The sequence below is a fragment of the Convolutriloba macropyga genome, unplaced genomic scaffold, assembly GCF_964194025.1.
Source record: "Convolutriloba macropyga unplaced genomic scaffold, txConMacr16.3 SCAFFOLD_1817, whole genome shotgun sequence".
In the NCBI taxonomy this organism is placed as follows: domain Eukaryota; kingdom Metazoa; phylum Xenacoelomorpha; order Acoela; family Convolutidae; genus Convolutriloba; species Convolutriloba macropyga.
The window spans coordinates 2,297-20,000 of NW_027453472.1; the positions used below are offsets into that span (position 1 = coordinate 2,297).

Genomic DNA, 17,704 nt, shown 5'->3' on the forward strand with positions numbered 1-17,704 from the left:
TATTTATAAACCAATTTATTATTTTTTTGTTCCTTATGGCTACTTGTCCGTAGCCAAGTTGGCATTGAAAAACTAAAGATTCTTGTCTGGTTAATTCAATCTCTTTTTAGCCCAATTTACGTAAAATTGTTCTCTCTCAGCTTTTTAACAGGAAAAAAAAATATGTTAGCAAGATCCTTGCAACACTATTTCACATTTTTACAAAAATATTGCAACCAGCACTGAAACTTTCTTACAACCTTTTTCGTACTCAAAGGTAAGTTGTTTTGCTCCAGCAGTTTGTTTTGCGGGACAAAATTGAGGTAATTTTTGCGAAAATTGCAAATTTCAGCATTAAATTTTTATTCAAAATTTTATCGCTTTTCACTGTATCTCGAGCAAAATTTATTATCACTGAAAGTCATACACTTTAAAAATTTTTTATCGTTTACTCCTCGACCTGATCTTGAATGCGTGTGCTCGGGTAAAGGTCCGAAAAAAACATTTAATTATTGAGAAATTAACATTTTAAGAATTAATTTAACAAATTTAACAAAGCGATTTTTTCTGGTTATTCTTTTTAGAATAATTTGCTCAGAGCAAACAATTTTCTGAATTATAGTTTCATCTACTAGACTTTTACAACAGAATTAGAAAAAATTACTTCTCTTATAAGAGCACAAAACAAAAACAGGTCCATGCAAATCAGGATAAGTATCGAGAAATATTTGCCAAAATAAACAAACGCACAAAATCATTCCTGTTTAATAAACGACAAGTGCTACATTATCTAATTCGCATTGTGTTGTTTAGAAAAAAATCACTTTGTATAATATATTCTCATATAACTATCTCCTTTTTAATAACAAGCTCGACTTTAACCAATTTTCCTACACCCCACAATCACTTTATTAAGAACTGGGGCAAAAATTTTCTTCAGTTAAGATGAGTTATCGCAATAGGGAAATGTGTAATAATGTTTGGACTTTATTAAATTTCTCCCCAAATCCCCAAAATAGTCTCAATTAATCCCACTTGATCAATCGTGTCTCACAAAACCAAGTACATCGACAGATTAGCCCCGAATTAAACCCTAAGCCCACTTTAGCCCAGTTCCTTCGCCAAGTTTCCAAAGGAATAGATACACGCTCTTGTTTCCCAAAATTCAAACACTTTTGGTCCAGTTCTGCATTAATTTTATTAATTAACCTTGACTAGATATTACTCAACTAGTTAACTCAATTCAATTTTCACTCGGTTTTTATGCCGCGGGTTTTGCTAACTTATTCTTTTACAGAATACCGAACCTCAAAAAATTAACTTTTCTAGATTTGTGAGTGAAAATTTTTGACAAAATCTCGGAAAAAAAACGAGTTTGAAGCGCGAAATTTTCGTCGCAAGAGATTTTCGGGCCAAGAAAATTTCAGAAAAGCGTGAAATGATCGAAGGAGTGGGGCGAAAAGAAAGTGAGTTTGAATTGATCATACAAGCTGAAAGATTTGTTTATTTATGCAGTTTACTTTGTTGATTAGAGGAATTACCTGTTCGCGGGGCTCAAATGTCTAAACCTAAAACACCCATAAAATTTATACTCTTAGATTGATAACTTACAAATGTGTAGAAAGTCAATTTTACTGGTCAAAATTTTCCAAGCGGAAAATGGGCAACTTCGTGAAACAAATTTATACCACCCCACAATTGGCGAATTTTGAGGAGTTGTTTGGGGGATTGTGGAACAGGTAGTTTGAGGAAAATAACGTGAAATAATTGAGTATAGTTGGAAAGACTATTTAGATTAGAGCATTTGCGAAGAACAAGTCGCCCGTGTAAGATATCGCCGTTTTTAATTCCCCAGCTCGTAGTTTTCCAGCTATGAAAGATTTAGAAAGCCAAACAAACCCAAAATGCCCAAAAATCAGACACAATTTGCAACACTATGTCCCTCTAAAGCCAGGTAAGTGATTTAACTTTTATTAAAATTTTTCCATATCAATAATACAGACCGCTGTTGCTTACAAACATACACATATAGACGCAGACACTCGGCCATTGCAACAAATAATAATCTTTATCACACGTTTTTATTGTAATATTATCTCTAATACAACATACAAAGGCCCTGTCTTAACTAGCACGTGTTATCAATTATTAGTTTCATTAAAATTTTCCAAAGGAGCGAAAAATGTGAGCTGCTGGCTAATTTGGATATATTTGATAGAATGATAGGTTTAATATTGGTTTTGACTTCTTGATTTAAAGATTTAATTTCAATTCATAATTTACTGTTTAACACTTACTTCATATACATGTATGTAATATTTGAGCCACATTTGATCGAGCGAAGTTGTTTCATTTAGAACTCTTAATATAAACATTTGTTGCAAAAATGCTCGACTTTGAATTGTTTTCGAAACTGTGTGAGGAATTAATCATGGCTGGGTTTTACTTCTCCTCAAAGTAAGTTAATTTTTTGAAGTTTTCAAGATTTTTGTCTCATTAAGATGAATTTTTTAATTTTTAAAAAAATATATTAGCGGTGCAAAAGACTGGTCAGTAAAAAAAGATATAGGCCTATAAGATATGCATTTCATTTCGTTTAAAAATGAAGATTTCAATAACGCTCTGAACTTTATTTATGTGCTCAAGATAGACTTATGTCTTTGTGGGGTAATTTTGAGAAAAAAAAGTAACTCGATTCTTCTTAAATTTAAACCCTTTAAAACTGTTGAGTTAGTTTTGTTTATTTAGAGTTCTTCATGAAGCTACATTTCCAAAGTTCTTAGCAAGGTTTGTCTTATTCTCTCGGAGATTTTGAAAAGTTTATAGGACAGCACCTCTAAGTGAGCATGCGAGGAAGAGCCACTAAGAAAATCAGTTGAGCGTATCACAACTGCAAACAACTTTTGCTAAATTCTGCAATAATAACAAACACCAATTTTTATATAAGAGATTTCAGTCATATGATTTTGGTAAGCGTTTTGTAACATAGCTCTTCAAATTTGAGTATCGTCAATAAATTTTTAAAATCTTCATCGCCGAAAGAGCAATTAATTTGCTTTTGTTAAATTGATACGAATATGTTTTGAGAATATTAAAGCGGGTGAGCCGCAATAAAAGCCGATTTCCACTAATTTTGCAGGTAAAAAATCTGTAGTGTTCACAGAAAGCTGAATTTTGCTGTCCTTTTTTTCTTTCATTTTTTTTTAAATGAAACACCGCTAACTTTCTTTCTACGACTATAGAATAAAAACTGATTTTTTTCAAGAAGCTTCATCTGCGAATAATCGTTTGAAAATCGTAAAAACCTTCATTTTCAAAACTTTGGGCCTGAGAAAATAACTGAATAAAAGAAAATATAACATAGAAAACTATAATACTTTGCAAAGTAAATAATGAATGCTTTTTTTAGAATTTGCCAGCAAATTTCAAATGATTAAAATGTCAACAAATAAAGCTGTCAACTTGTATGTGAAATACTCAATGATTTCTGACAAAAACAGACTCAAGATTTGTAATTTTCAATGCAAAAATATGATAACTCTATATTCAAACAAAATCTCCAAAACAATAAGCACTCACTGTTTGGCATCAAAAAATTCAACCCATAAACTTTTTTTGAATTCACGTTTGCAAGCGATACCGAATCTTTCTTATGTTGAAAACAAAACAAAAACGACAATACCGGGGAAAAAATACAGGAAATTTTGTTGTTTTTGGCTAGACGAAACAACGATACCGACTAATTCTTGTGTTTAAAAACCGAAAATTTCTCAACAAGGGTTGTATTCAAGGCTGCAAATCGTAGTCATCTTTATTGCCTGGATTTTTAAAAAGCATCTGCATTTTTACGTTTCATGCACTTAACAATTGTCGAACTAAACACTTGAAAACAAATTTCCATAACTTGAAAACGAAAAGGTTTATTTGATTGTGAATGCCAAAATTGTTTATGAGAAAAACATGAATACTTCAGTGAAAACTTTTCAAATTTTAATTCTCTCGTTTTTTAAAAATTTTTTAAGGGTTTTAAATATGTTTAGTTTGTTTTGCTTTTGTTTTAGTAGAACCTAGATATCATTTGATGGCATGATAATTGAAAGGTTGTCAAATAAAAGCAATTATAACTGTTTTTCAATATTTTCTTTTCAAATATTGAAACACAATCACTGTTTTCAGTCCTATATTTTTAGTCCAGGTATCTTTTATTGAAAAAACACAGTATAAGAGATTCCTTAACGGCGTCTCAATTAATTTTTCTCATTATAATTGTGATCTGAACTAAAACGTTGGGCAAATTGGAAACAAAAATTGCCTAATAGGAGAAAAATTTCAGAGAAGTGGTTGGTCGGATATGCACAATTTGTGGAAAAATATCTTCCAAGTAAATGACGTATACCTGAGATTTTTCAATGCTGCTTTCAATGTTTAACTTTCATCATTACTTTCGGTGATTAACTCCTCGCAATTAAGACCAGAAAGCTTGAAATAAAAAAGTATAGCTGCCACTTGAAAAAAAAGAGAGGATTTCTTGAATATAGTTATATAGGAGTTCAAGGGCCTGAATAAAAAACACATTGCGCACACCTTTTCGCTTATTGAAACTTGAAAAAAATATGCTGATTTTAATCCGTTAAGACGTCCTTAAATACCTGTCAAAATATTGTGAAAAATGAGGATTTATTACTATTTAAAGTGACGTTGGCTTTATAATCAATATTCCAGTTCAAGCATCCGTGACTTTTATGCTGCAACAATAATAGACTAATGCTCCTTTTCTCGCGAATTTGCAGCGCTGGATTAACTTAATTGGGGTAAAAGGCAACATATTTTCCAGAAAAAAGGGAGAGCTAGGAAAAATTAGAGAGCCAATTTTTGGGGATAAACTCGCTCCATATTCAGCATCAATTGCAAATTTCTTCCGTATAAATTTCGAACCCAGCCCGGAATAAAAACTCACTTCCGCGTATAATGTTCTCTTAATTGCTTTAAATAGGGGCATTTTAATACGGGGCTAAAAGTGTGTCTGGATCACAACGAATAAATTCTCCTGAACATTTCTGATAAAGGACTGGTTTTAAAACTGGAAGTATTAGAATTAAGTTTGGACAGTTTTAGCAATGCCAAATTTTGGGCATTAATATTGAAAACAAACCCGTCCCTTCGCAGGAAATTGTGATCAAGTTTGTCTAGCAAACAAAGAACAGGTTTTGAACTAAGATTAGATTATCCACTTTTCGAAAGAAATTCTAGCTTCTTCGCAAGTTATTATTTCTGTTTAATAACAAAATCTCCGATCTTGGTTTTAAAATGTACCAAACAATTAATATGTAAATACTATTTTTGACCTGTAAATTTTAACAAGTTGATGGTTAAAAAATAATTTATGTAATCAGAAAATAATAGGCAAGTTTGCTTGGGTCGTAGTATCGATATCTTGAACCTTCAAAAAACGGTGTCCATTTTTTGAACTATTTTGTAACAGACTTAAGCAGCATTAATTACTTATACAAAGTCTGTCAACAAAAGTAAAAAAAAAGCTATCATTAAATTAGTTGATTTTGCTACTGCTTGAAGTTTAAAAAAAGTCATTATATATGCTCAACTGGTTTTTTTGTTGCTGTCTTATACTAAATACGCATTACGCATTGTGGTGTACAGGGTATATCGTTAGTTTCTACCGAGAGGAGAACAATGGTATGGGTGATAAGAGAGTGGGGGGGGGTGTTGTGGGGTAGTTTGTTGGTTGTTATGGTAGAGGTGGGTTGATAGGTAGAGTTGTGCCCTGCCTATCAACCAAGTTCAATCTCTGGCCTGGGCACTGGTTCATGCTTGCCTTATCAGATCCGTAACACGGCAAATGGTGTCTTAATCGTGTTTCTATTATGCCAGATTAGTATTCCCAAATTCCCCGGCTCTCCCCAGCTCCCCAAAGCAAACAGTCTCTGGATTAGGCTGGATTAGCCTCCGGTTGGAAGCTAATTTGGGCACAGCTGGAACCTGATCGGGACTAAGCCCGAGTGGCAGAGATTTCTGCTGTTTTAGGGCGCAACTTTACAATTCAGGCAGACCTGAACCCACAAGAAAAGCAAGTTGAACAAAATAAATTTTAGCCCAAATCCACTCGCATTAGTATTACTTACGTGCTAACTCGGCTGATAGCGAAACGCGCGTTTGTCTCTCTGATAACCATAAAATTAAATTAACTTAAGACCCTCTTCATTTCGTAGCAATTAGCTAAGCCAGGTATTAAGACACGTGTTTAAGGGCTAAGGAACTTCGCCTTAAAATAATACCGCCGGTCACTATGTTAACCAACTAAGTCATAAACAGCAACATAAATACCACACCGCCACCGTCACACTCAAACTACATACAAAAAATACTCAAAATTATGTCTGGGTTTTCGAGACCGCCGGCATGCCAAATAAGAAAAAAAAAACATTTCTGCCCTGGCTGGTGAATGAGGAAATTACAAAAAAAAAAACAAGAAACTTAAGTCATTTCAACATAATTTTTTTCTTAACCGACTTTTATGGAGCAATTCAGACGACCACTAATAAAAAAAATTGGCCAAAATATGGTCAAAAAACGTATCAGTAGACAGCTGGTAATTGAGAATAAAAAGAAATTTGACTTTTTATTTTTGTCAATCGGATGAGTTCAACTAATTTCACAATGAACTGGAATAATTTTTAAAAAGCAGCAGTTGATCTTCGTATTTTTCTTTTCTCTTTGATATTGAGAACAGCTACTGGGATAAAGTTTGAGCTTCATTTGAAAACTAAATTGATAAAATTTGAACTTAATTTGAAATTTGATTTTGATTAAGTTTTTTGCGGAAAACAATTAGTGCAATACCTCAAACTTGCCGCAAAGTAACTGTTTAAATTTACCAGTTAAAAACTTTCCCAGAAAATCTTTTTGGCCTCAATCACTCTCATTGTGGTTAAGTTGGAACTTTGAGCCAAACTTTTTTCTTTTTTTTTGCTCTTTAAAAAAATACGAAGAGAACAATTTATATTAAGTTAAATCAAATTTCATAACAAATATATGAAGTATTTTTGATCTAGTTTGATATTTTTATTTTGCTCAAAAATAGCATCGGAGATGGTTGAAATTTGTACTTCTGATACTCAATGAAGTAAAAACAGAAAAAAAATAGTGATACGTGAACAAAACAAGTACCAGACAGTTTGGTTTCACTTATTTATCCTTAATCATCTCATTTTTGTTTAGGTTCCTTCCCTTTATCGCCCCTCCCAATGAAATTATAGCCCCCTTATGAAATATTTGCCACAATTGGGGGCTATAGGCAGTTGTCTTGCCACTAAGCGGAGCGCAGCTTTAATGCGAGAACTCATTTTATTCATGGCAGAATGTTAAGGTGATAAGTTCGACTTTTTCAGCTGCTAGAGTTGGTCAACCAAGCCTCTACGGGTTGTGTCTATATTTTAAACTGCTTTTATTAACAAAAAATTTGATGATTCTTAAATACTAATACAAAAAATTTTTAAAAAACACCCTAATCTTCAGAAATTATTTTGATTAATTTCCCTTGAATAATTTTAATTTTTTAAAAAAAAATCATTTACACTGTATATTGGGAATAATTTTGCATACAGTAGCTCAAAAAGAAATAAGTAGGATGCTGTAAAAAAAGATATGAGTATGATGGCAAATGTTTTGTAATTTGGTAAAAAAAGGTTTTCAATATTTCAATAATTTTGTTATGAAAAGGACCGCATTTTTAAAAATAAAAAGAATACAATTGCAAATTCAGACACTTTCCCATGCGAATATTGTTATCGTTCTCGGACAAATAACTGAGAATTAAACCTATTTGAAGAAAAACTACTGAAGGAAGTTATTGTATTTATGGTTTTTCTCTGAAGAAAATTGTTTCAAATAACAAAGGAATTATATTTTGATTCATTTGTAATTGGTTTTTTGCATAGTAGGTTTCATCTGTGTATATATAAAGGATATTGATGATAAAAATTACACAAATGATTTCATAAAATTACAAAACCGCAAAATCGATCGTACCTTGCACCACAATTTTTTTAATGACGCAGTTAAGAAAACAGACACTTCTTAAATAATATCAATTATTTTTCTCTATATAGGCTGTCATCAGTTTCTCGCAATAATCGGAATTGAGGCTTTTGCAAAAGAAAACTTTCTGCTTAAGTTCGTGTTGATTGTAATTTTTTATTCAAATTTAAAAAATCAGTATTGCTTTTAGTTCCGTCGTAAATTATTTTGTATTTATTAAACTGGTGATCTGTTGTTTTATAAACCTAGTCATGGTAACCAAGTTAATTGTTAATTCTAAGAAATATTCGTGTGCAAATTTTTAACGTGTGTGTTTCTAATGATTTATTTGATCATATGACTTAATTTTGTCAAGAATTCTATCTTTGATATCGATCTTGATCCAGCCATCAATTTCTCCCTTTGAAGCTAAAGTGAAGAAAACAGTTACAGGACAAAAAACCGCGATCAAAAAAATAATTTCACAATGCTTTATAATGGGGAACGATTATCCTTTCGAAACCAAAATTTTTAAAATAAAAGTTAAGTTATTTCAGTTTGCTTTTTGTTCTTCAAATCTCTTTTTTCTTTCAACTTTCAATTTTTCAACGGCTTCACGACCAAAAATGTTAACTAAATAGAATTTCCATAACTATATACTAAAAAAGTGACCTTTTCAATAATCGCGCGACCCAGACAAGGGAGGCATATTTGAATACATTTTCATTCATTCCACATTTTTAAACTTTCAACTAATAGAGTATAACATTTTAAAGTGAGAAAACTTTTTCAGCCCCAGTGACTTCCGAACAATTTGCGTCGTTTTTTATCCCGAAGCATCAGAACACTTTCTTGTTTGGGGGTGAGAAAGAGATTTGTAACTGTTTTGAAAAAGCTTCCTGTTATCCTTGTTCACGGCGCTCAAGTGTGTGAACAGAATTGGGAATTTCTTCTTAACAAGTCGTAAATATCCCTGAGTTGTCCGCTTCAAAAAGACCGCAATGGAAAAATAAACAAATGCTATATCGATCTATCTCTGAACAATATTAAAAAGAATAACTTTTTGAAAAGAGATTTACACGAATAGCAATATTTATAGTGGCCACGGCAGCTTTAAGACGGGGGGTATTAGAACATATCAAAGGTGTCCAGTTGTATGTTGTCCAAACATACAAATTCCAGCCAATCAGAGTCGAGTATTGCAAACTGTAAATTACAGATCGATTAGAGCCACATCGTCTAAGCTTGCTCTATTTTTACTGGCCATTTCAGAGCTATTCAGAGCTGCCTTTCAGCTGATATTGTTTCAAACTAAAAAAACTAAAACTTAAAATATCGTATTCCTCAATCATTTTAAATCTTTTTGTCTCTCTTTTGACAACAAAGAGGCGTTTCTCATTTACTTACAAGCCGGATATTTTATAATTATTTTACTTCTCCAGGAAAACCAATTCAATTTTTCCTTCGCGTCTTTTGTGCTGTGAGTGTCCTTCAATATTTCTGTCAAAATTCAGCCGGTCTTGTTTATTTCTGAAGTGATCCGGTTCTAGGTACTAAAAAAGTGCAACCAAAAGAGTCTTTTTGTTCAATTCTAACAATTTATTTCTATTATTTTTGTTTCCGGTAAAAAAAAAATCCCAGTTCTTTTCACAGCTAGTTTGAATTTTGTTCCCTAAAAAATATCAACTTTATTCCTAGAAATATTAGCTATTTCCTTCAATTTTGATCCATAAATTTTGTTTAACTTGGTAATCGTTTTGCAGGCTCGACTTTGGTTGAGAAGCCGGGCAAAGATTCAGAACCATCGACCAAAAAAGGAACTAGAAACGAACTGGAGTTGAAGAATTTAACCGATTCTGGACTTACTGGATCAACTACAGTAAACAAGCCAGTTAGCGATAAAGGTGAACGAAAAACAACTGGAGCGGGTTCAGACACGGGGAAAATGACAGTTATTATGCCAGAGGAAATAAGTTTGTTGAGCGACAAGCACCATCAGTGCCAAAACCATTCCATCATTAATTCCCAAAAATCTGCCGACCTACCGATCAGCTCGGATTTAGCAGTCTCAAAAACAACGAGTAATTTAATCATGAACAAACTAGTAAACAACAACACTCCAATCACCAGTGTGTCATCCGCGGTCAATTCCTGCTTCCCAATGTCCAAGACCTTTCCAAATTTCGAGGAACGAACGGACCACAGAATTGGATCGCGGGGTTTCAAAGAACCCAATTTGAAAGAGAATCAAATCACCCTTCCCAGTTTGCTCCCCTCTCATCAATCGAATCATCAGCTATCAAATCAGTCACAACAACAACAACAACAACAACATCCGAGTGTTCATCAACTTATTGGTACCAACTATGGTCAACCTGCACCCCCTCCCCCGCACCTCCCCCACCAACTTCCCTGTCATCCGGATGCTCATTTTGGTCTGTCAACTCTGGCTGCCCGTTGTGAGGGTTGTGGTCTTCCCATCGAGGACAGATTTATGCTACAGACTACAGGTATATACTCAAATATTTTCATATTTTTGTTTCAACTAATTTATGTCTGTTTATGAGGAAATTTTTTCCGTTACTCGAAAAATTAAACCACCTATCTCAAGCCAACCTTAATTATCGACTCTTCATTTTTTTATAAAAGTTTTCAGAACCTGATAAGACTATTATTCATAGTACAAAAGAATGAAGTTATATAAGTACTGGTAGGACTTTCGAAATGCTTATTGAACCTCTCAAAAAAAGAAGTTAGCATAAGTTTAGGGTACGTTACTCTGGCATTGTAGAATCCGGCACGATTGAGATCTGGCATTCTAAAATTTGAACGTGCGGTGTTTTTCGCAATAACATTAATTTGTTCTTTGGCTCTTCAGATTAGTCTTCAAAACTCTACAAAAAATGTCGGGATGTAAATGTCAAACACAAATTTCGAAAAGGCTGTTCATAAGCTCATTTGATGTTAAAAACTAACGTTACAAGTGTTGTAACTTTTGGGACTGTTTCAGATAGACAATGCTGGCACGAACGATGTTTAGTATGCGCCGGGTGTGGGTGCAAACTAGACCAAACCTGTTTCATCCGGAATTCTCAGCCCTACTGCCGCAAAGACTATGAAAGGTACATATTACATGCATCTCATAACATTTCTCATCTCAAAATGATATCCGCCTAGTTTATTATGAAACAACACCCCCCCCCCCCCTGTAGTAGTACTAGATGTAGAACTACATCTAGGCGGATTAGCCGTTTCATTCAGCTGTTTTTAATGCTAATCTCAAAACAAAGACCCATTGTAAAACCAAACACATGCTCGGTAGCTTCGGTCGTATATCTATCTTTTCATAAGCTCTTTTCTCTCTTAACCGTTTTTTCTCTCTTTGTTTCTCCCTCTACTAGAAAATTATTCAAAAACTCCGCGTCTTAAAAACGGTGTGCAGTTGCTAAACATGTTTGTACACCTATGACATTGAAAATTTTGCATATTTTTTTAACCCAAAATTTTGTTAAAAATTTCATAAATAGTTGATGTTCGTTATAAAAATTGCCCTTTTTTCTGACATTTTAAGTAGTTAAAGTATATCTTTTGCGATTCTATAATTGTTTTGTTTGTATTTCTAAGCACGAAGTCATGCAGATAGAAACCAATGATTAAAAAAATGTCAATAATTTATTTTTTTAAAAGAATTCTGTAAAAAATTTCATTCAATTCAAAAAAAGTTATGACCATATTTGGTAAAGAAAGACATTCGAGATTTGGTAAAAAACCAATTTTTAATCCGCTCAAAACAATAACAATTAGATCATCAAAACCCACCCAAACAATCAATTATATCGGATTAAACCAGGCGTTAATTAGTTAATGAATTTTCGAAATACCCCACCCCTATATAGTTAAACAGCATATCATGCTGCGTTTATTTGGGTTTGAACATCCAATTTTCAGATTGCAGTATATTTGTTCAAATTTTAATAAAAATTAGTCGAAAATAATAGCATAAGTTAAGATAGTTAGTTAACCTTATCACTATGGGTTAAATTTTAATGAAAATTTGATTCACCCAAAATTTGGTTAAATTTAATGACTTTTTATACAAGTAAATGAAATTATAACCAAACGGTCATACATACTTGTAACAAAAAAATAATTTTCCGCTCATAAAATCAAATAAACAAAAATCAAATAAAAAATAAAAAAGCAAAATAATTTTTCAATTAAGTATTTTGTCTGGAAAATAAGTGTTTGAAAACAGACGAAATGATGTTGAATGATAATAAAAGTGTATTTTCTGCTTAGTTTAATTTCGGGCTCGTGCAACGGATGTGAACAGAAGATAGCTTCAAGTGAAATGGTTATGCGTGTGTCAGATCAGATCTACCATCTCAATTGTTTCTCTTGTGCAGTTTGCCGAAAAGTACTTCGAACAGGAGACCAATTCGTTCTGATTGAAGAACAACTCTACTGCAAAACAGACTACGAAAAACAGTTCCCTCAATTTGCATCTGCAGGTAAATAATACCCCCCCCCCCCCCACCCTCGGAAATCCCAACTACCCTCATAGGCACCACCCTCAGCACACTCCCTCCCTCTCCCCAAAAACCCAACCACCCACATACGCACCTTCATTTCACTAACACATACACACACTCATACCCATATATTTCTAGCCCCCCCCCCCCCCCTCTCCTACCCAACTCATCATAATTAATCAAGCCAGCATTACCTAATATTTAATCGCTGTTCATTGAATATCTCGATAGAGTATCTAAATGTTCATACTTAACTCCTTTGTGAGGGATCACCCCAGATTATGTTATTATCATTGAACTTCTCACTTTTGGGAGTTATTTTGAGAGAGAGGGAAAATTACTGGGAGTACAATATTAGATCTAAACCTCCCTCTCCTGTATCTAACTTTTTATCCGTGCCAGCAATATCTGGGAATCATTCCTCCCTCGCTCGCCCCTTCTAGATTTAATAAATCTCTCTTATTGAAAAGAGGGGACAATTTTAGGGAGGCCAGATTATCGCAAACAAACGATCTACGCTTTGAACTTATTGTCCAGATAAATCTACTCTTTATCTCAATTTTGAAGCAACAAAAGTTATTGTCACTTTTTCTATATTATGTACCCTTAAGCTAATTTTAGCCAGGGTTTTGTTAGATAAAATAAACACCGCCCACATACAAACCAAAACCTAATTGTCAAAATGTATTTCACCTGTTTTTTTTTCGGGATTTGTTTAAGTTTTAAGGCTTATTCTGTTTCAGCCCCCCCCCCCCCCCGCTCTCCAGTCCCCGTTTATGACACCCCTCCCCCACCCATTACAAATTGTGTTCTAGTGTAGCATATTACTATGAACGCCTCCTGGGGTGGTGAAAAATTCTATGCCCGCTAATCGGGCTGTGAGGGGTGGGTGAACAGAGATCCAGATTTTTAATTTAAAACCATTTGAAGTGGTTTTTCTTGTAATTAAACGTGGCAATTATTCCCCTTTTTTAGAAAAACAATCTTCGGCCGAGACGGAAGCTTCTCGGAACCTACTCGACTCGGTCGGCGACTCGTTGTCCAATCAGAATTCAGAATCATCCGATCCCACTTTGATTGATCACTTCTTCAAAAACGAGAACTCGAATCACGAACACGAAAACGACCAGCTCAAAGCCGAAAACAGCGACAACGAACTGGATTCGGAGCCGAAAGACGAATCGGATGATGAAAATGATTTGGAAAATTCCAAAGACAAAAATTCTTCCATTCAGCAGAAACCATGTAGAAAGGTCAGTAAACCCATTTGTTTTAGATCTTAACCCTACCCCCACCCCACCCCCCCCCCCAACAAAAAAATTGTTGTTGCATTTTATTTGCACCCCAAGCGCACGTATTATATTAATTATCATATAATTATTTACTATGTAATGATATATGTTCCTCAGCTTAGGGGTTGCGGGGGGGGGGGGGAGGCAAAACGTGCTAGGGGAGGGGGTGTATAACGGAAAAAATCCTATTTTCTGTATTTTTCCGCATGGAGTAATGCGAGGGGAGGACTTGTCTAATTTGAATCATAGCTCGAATTATAACTTTAATTAACTCAGTCCACTAATATTGGCCAGTGTTAATTTTTCGCTTGAAATTTTCACCCGGCGCACTGGTGACAATTTCACGCTTTTGGGCAAAAATTTCACAGAGACCGGCAGGATTCAAAGTGGTAATTATGGATCAAATAACTTCCACTCAACTGTCAAATAACTATTTTCACACTCCTGATCAAATGGCCCGGTCCCCAAGGGGGAAAGTCCTAGTATGCGGGTTTTATACAGGGCGATGTAGCGTTAGCCCTAAATCTATTTATCTATTTGTTTTCCAGAAATCGAACTTAAAAACATTAAAATTTTTACGAAGTACACTTACAGCTCCTAAAAAGGAGACAAATACTTTACAGAACTCCCAGCCCAAAATATACTGAGTTAATAAAGATTTTTTCCATTTTGATGATAAATGTATTTTTGAGTTCAAAACTATTTTTTTCTGTTATTGTAGTTGTTTTTTTTTGTAGAATTTCATAAGTTTTTGTAAACAAACTATAGCGTTCGCATTATAATAGTTTTTGGGCGCTAATAGTTGATCCCGTGGATGAGGTGAGGGGGAGGGAGGAGGAGGTGGGGGGGGGGGGGGGGGGTAAACTATTAACAGACCAGCCAATGTCAAACGATAATAACTAAAATATAAAATATAAATGTTTGATAATTGATGAATTGATTATTTGCGATTTCAGAGGGTAATTCTGACTACCCAGCAGAGACGGGCATTCAAGGCTGCCTTCGATCTCTCCTCCAAACCCTGCAGGAAAGTGCGTGAACAGCTGGCTAGGGACACGGGTCTCAGTGTCCGGGTTGTACAAGTCTGGTTCCAAAACGAACGAGCAAAGGTAAATATACTGAAAACCATTTAACAGATTTTTTTTTATTTTTTTTTTTTTTGGGGGGGGGGGGGTGGAATTATCGCTTCAGAAATGGAATTATAGCTGGGGTCAACTTTTCTATTCATGGAAATTTCAGATGGGGCAAACTGTATTAGCATGCTTCCGCTAATATTTAAATAAATTAGGGGAATTTGTGTCGATATCAAGTTGTTAGTTTTTAAATAATTCGCAACAACGGAGAAACAATTATTCGGTTTGAACTTTTTTCTTAATTTTAGGAAACATGAAATTACGCGGTGAAATGTTACTTTATACCCATTTACATCAATTCAACTCTCAAAATTTCGGACAAAAAAGTTAAACCAATATCAATCAATAAGAGGAAAAATATCGACCGTTATGATCAGAGTGAAATTGAGAAAAAAACAATCTTTGCTTGCTCTGCGAAATTAAGTTGTCTTTCAAGTGTTCACCATTTAAAACTTACTGAAAAAACTTTATGAAGAAATTTCCACATTTCGACCAAGAAACTTCGACCATTATGATAATTTCAGTAAGTTTGAGAATGGATTGATGTTAATTTGTTTATTTGTTTTGTTTTTTGGTTTCAGGTAAAGAAACTGGCAAAGAGACAACAACAACAACAACACAATCATTTAGAGACCGGTCTAGGGTCACCTCATCTTTTAGAAGATGGTAAGAATTTCACAATTTTTGTACTTTTGTTCATTTTTTCATCTTATTTAACTCTTATTCACAGAACTGTTCTTGCAAAAAAGAGACAATATCAGTTCTTGTTCATTTGTTCATTCATATTTAAATCCGTTTGTTCATTCAAACATCGCTTAAAAAGTTACAACAAAATTTTTTTTTTCGAAAAATAAATCTTGGAAAATTTGATTTTCGTATTTTATGTTCTGTATTTTTTGGGTTTTTTCTCTTTGAGCACATTTTCAACTCCAGTATCCCAAGATTATACATGGGCATAATACAAATAGACAAAAAATAAAACTTGGAAAATTATATAAAAACAAAACAGCCCTTTGTAAAGAGAGAGTTTAATAAAAGAACAAATAGGAGCAAATATTTACAAGGATTATCTAAGAAGACTTTCTCTAGCACGGAAGAGGGATATAGAAGGATAGAATAGATGTCAGCTTAACAAAAAAACAGCCAAATAGCTGATACAGATGTACTATGCAAACTGACATTATTCCCCGCATATTTTCAAAACAAACATAAATTTGCTAAAAAATTGAGCTTTCAATTAAAGTTAACTAACACTCGACTCACAACTGCTAATAAGTGTACTTACTAACTCTGCTTTTTTATTACTATGTTCAAGTGTCATTTTTCTCATCAATATGACTTTCCTTAACCATGAGTGGGAATAAACCTTTTTATAGGAAAAGGAATTTAAATGACTAACAGTAGTGGCCTGTTAATGACGTGCTTTTGTGTGAAATGAAAAGCGAGTAATAGAAAACTGCAAACGGCAACGAATTTGATTTGAAAACTGGGTTTTAAATTGTATTACTTGCAAAAAAAATTAAAAACGTATTTTATTGAAAATGATTTTATTTTAAAATTGAGCGGACAAGGTTTGAAAAAAACATCTGATAGTGATCCAAAAATTGGTTGTATAACAATGAGCACTGATGGCTTATTGCTATAAAAAAAGTCTTTCTTAGGGGAGAAACAGATTATGTTAAAATATTGTATTTTAGCTTATCTTTTTTATTAACAAACGAAACATTATCTGCTGGCCCAGTTTTGTGAGTCGATATCTATATTTAGTAATTGAAAAAAATCTCAACGGAAAACAACCCACCTAAATTTAAAAAGAAAAAGAAACAAGAAAAAAATGCACACAAATCTCGGAAATAACCCCATATCGAATTTTAATTCGATAAGGGGTGTATTTCGAGATTTTCAAATATATTTATTTATATTTTTTATTTATTTATTTATTTATTTATAGCTAGTTAAAACAAGATACGGGCTTTTGGAAATGGCTCGCAGGCCATAGCTATGTCAGCATGCCGTCATAAGAAACGACCAAAACCTAGGGTTCCCTTGGGGTATTTTTCCCAGACTAGTTAACATTTTTACGTATTCATTGTTTGTTTGTTTAGGTCAGTACAGCGTCTTTATTCCCAATGAAGCAGGATTTCTGCAGCCACAATTGGACGGCCGTTTCTCATCACACCTGGCCCAGTCCAATCACATCATACACCCGGAGGGGGGCCTCTACTCCCTACCCCCGGGACTCAACGACCTCTACCCCGTCTGCTCGGGCCCCCCAATTGCGGGTCAACCAAGTGAAAACGAATTTATCAACCCTACCTCCGATTTTCCACAAATTCTTGACATGAAGGAATCGGAGATTTACAGCTCAATGAAACTAGCCAATCAGATTGCTCATCCGATTGACAAACTTTACTCCATGCAGAACTCGTACTTTACGACTTCGTAAAACGACATGTCATGATTACGCATGATTACGTCACATCATTGCGTAACATGATTACGTCACATGATTGCGTAACATGATTACGTAACAGTCTTCTCCGCGGCCACTCCAAAAGCAACAAGAATGCTCATCACTTTAGAATACAACATTCAGCGCCATAATTAGCTCAACTGTTAAAAACGTTAATAAACATAAACTTTGCAAAATATTTCGTTAAACTATTTTATTTTCGGTGTTGAATGCAAATTTTTCCGGCAGCATAACATTGATGTCATTGAATTGAGTGCTATT

The 17,704-nt window shown here is 34.1% G+C and overlaps 1 protein-coding gene across 2 annotated transcripts in view; it reads left to right on the plus strand.

Annotated features, from left to right (window-relative positions):
• The first annotated feature begins 1,257 nt into the window (after positions 1 to 1,257).
• LOC142358308 (LIM homeobox transcription factor 1-beta-like) overlaps positions 1,258 to 17,704 on the plus strand; it is a 16,501-nt gene continuing 54 nt past the window's right edge. Inside the window, exons 1-8 of one of the 2 annotated variants that reach the window (XM_075409733.1) lie at positions 1,258 to 1,445; positions 9,777 to 10,523; positions 11,024 to 11,135; positions 12,313 to 12,524; positions 13,521 to 13,798; positions 14,794 to 14,946; positions 15,552 to 15,636; positions 17,076 to 17,704. The exon at positions 17,076 to 17,704 is cut by the window's right edge and continues 54 nt beyond it. In XM_075409733.1, coding sequence (XP_075265848.1) covers positions 1,418 to 1,445; positions 9,777 to 10,523; positions 11,024 to 11,135; positions 12,313 to 12,524; positions 13,521 to 13,798; positions 14,794 to 14,946; positions 15,552 to 15,636; positions 17,076 to 17,416 — 1,956 coding nt within the window. In that variant the 5' untranslated portion in view covers positions 1,258 to 1,417 and the 3' untranslated portion in view covers positions 17,417 to 17,704. Of the gene's footprint in view, positions 1,446 to 1,723; positions 1,934 to 9,776; positions 10,524 to 11,023; positions 11,136 to 12,312; positions 12,525 to 13,520; positions 13,799 to 14,793; positions 14,947 to 15,551; positions 15,637 to 17,075 lie in introns of those variants that run through there. The other variant, XM_075409732.1, reaches the window with a different exon arrangement.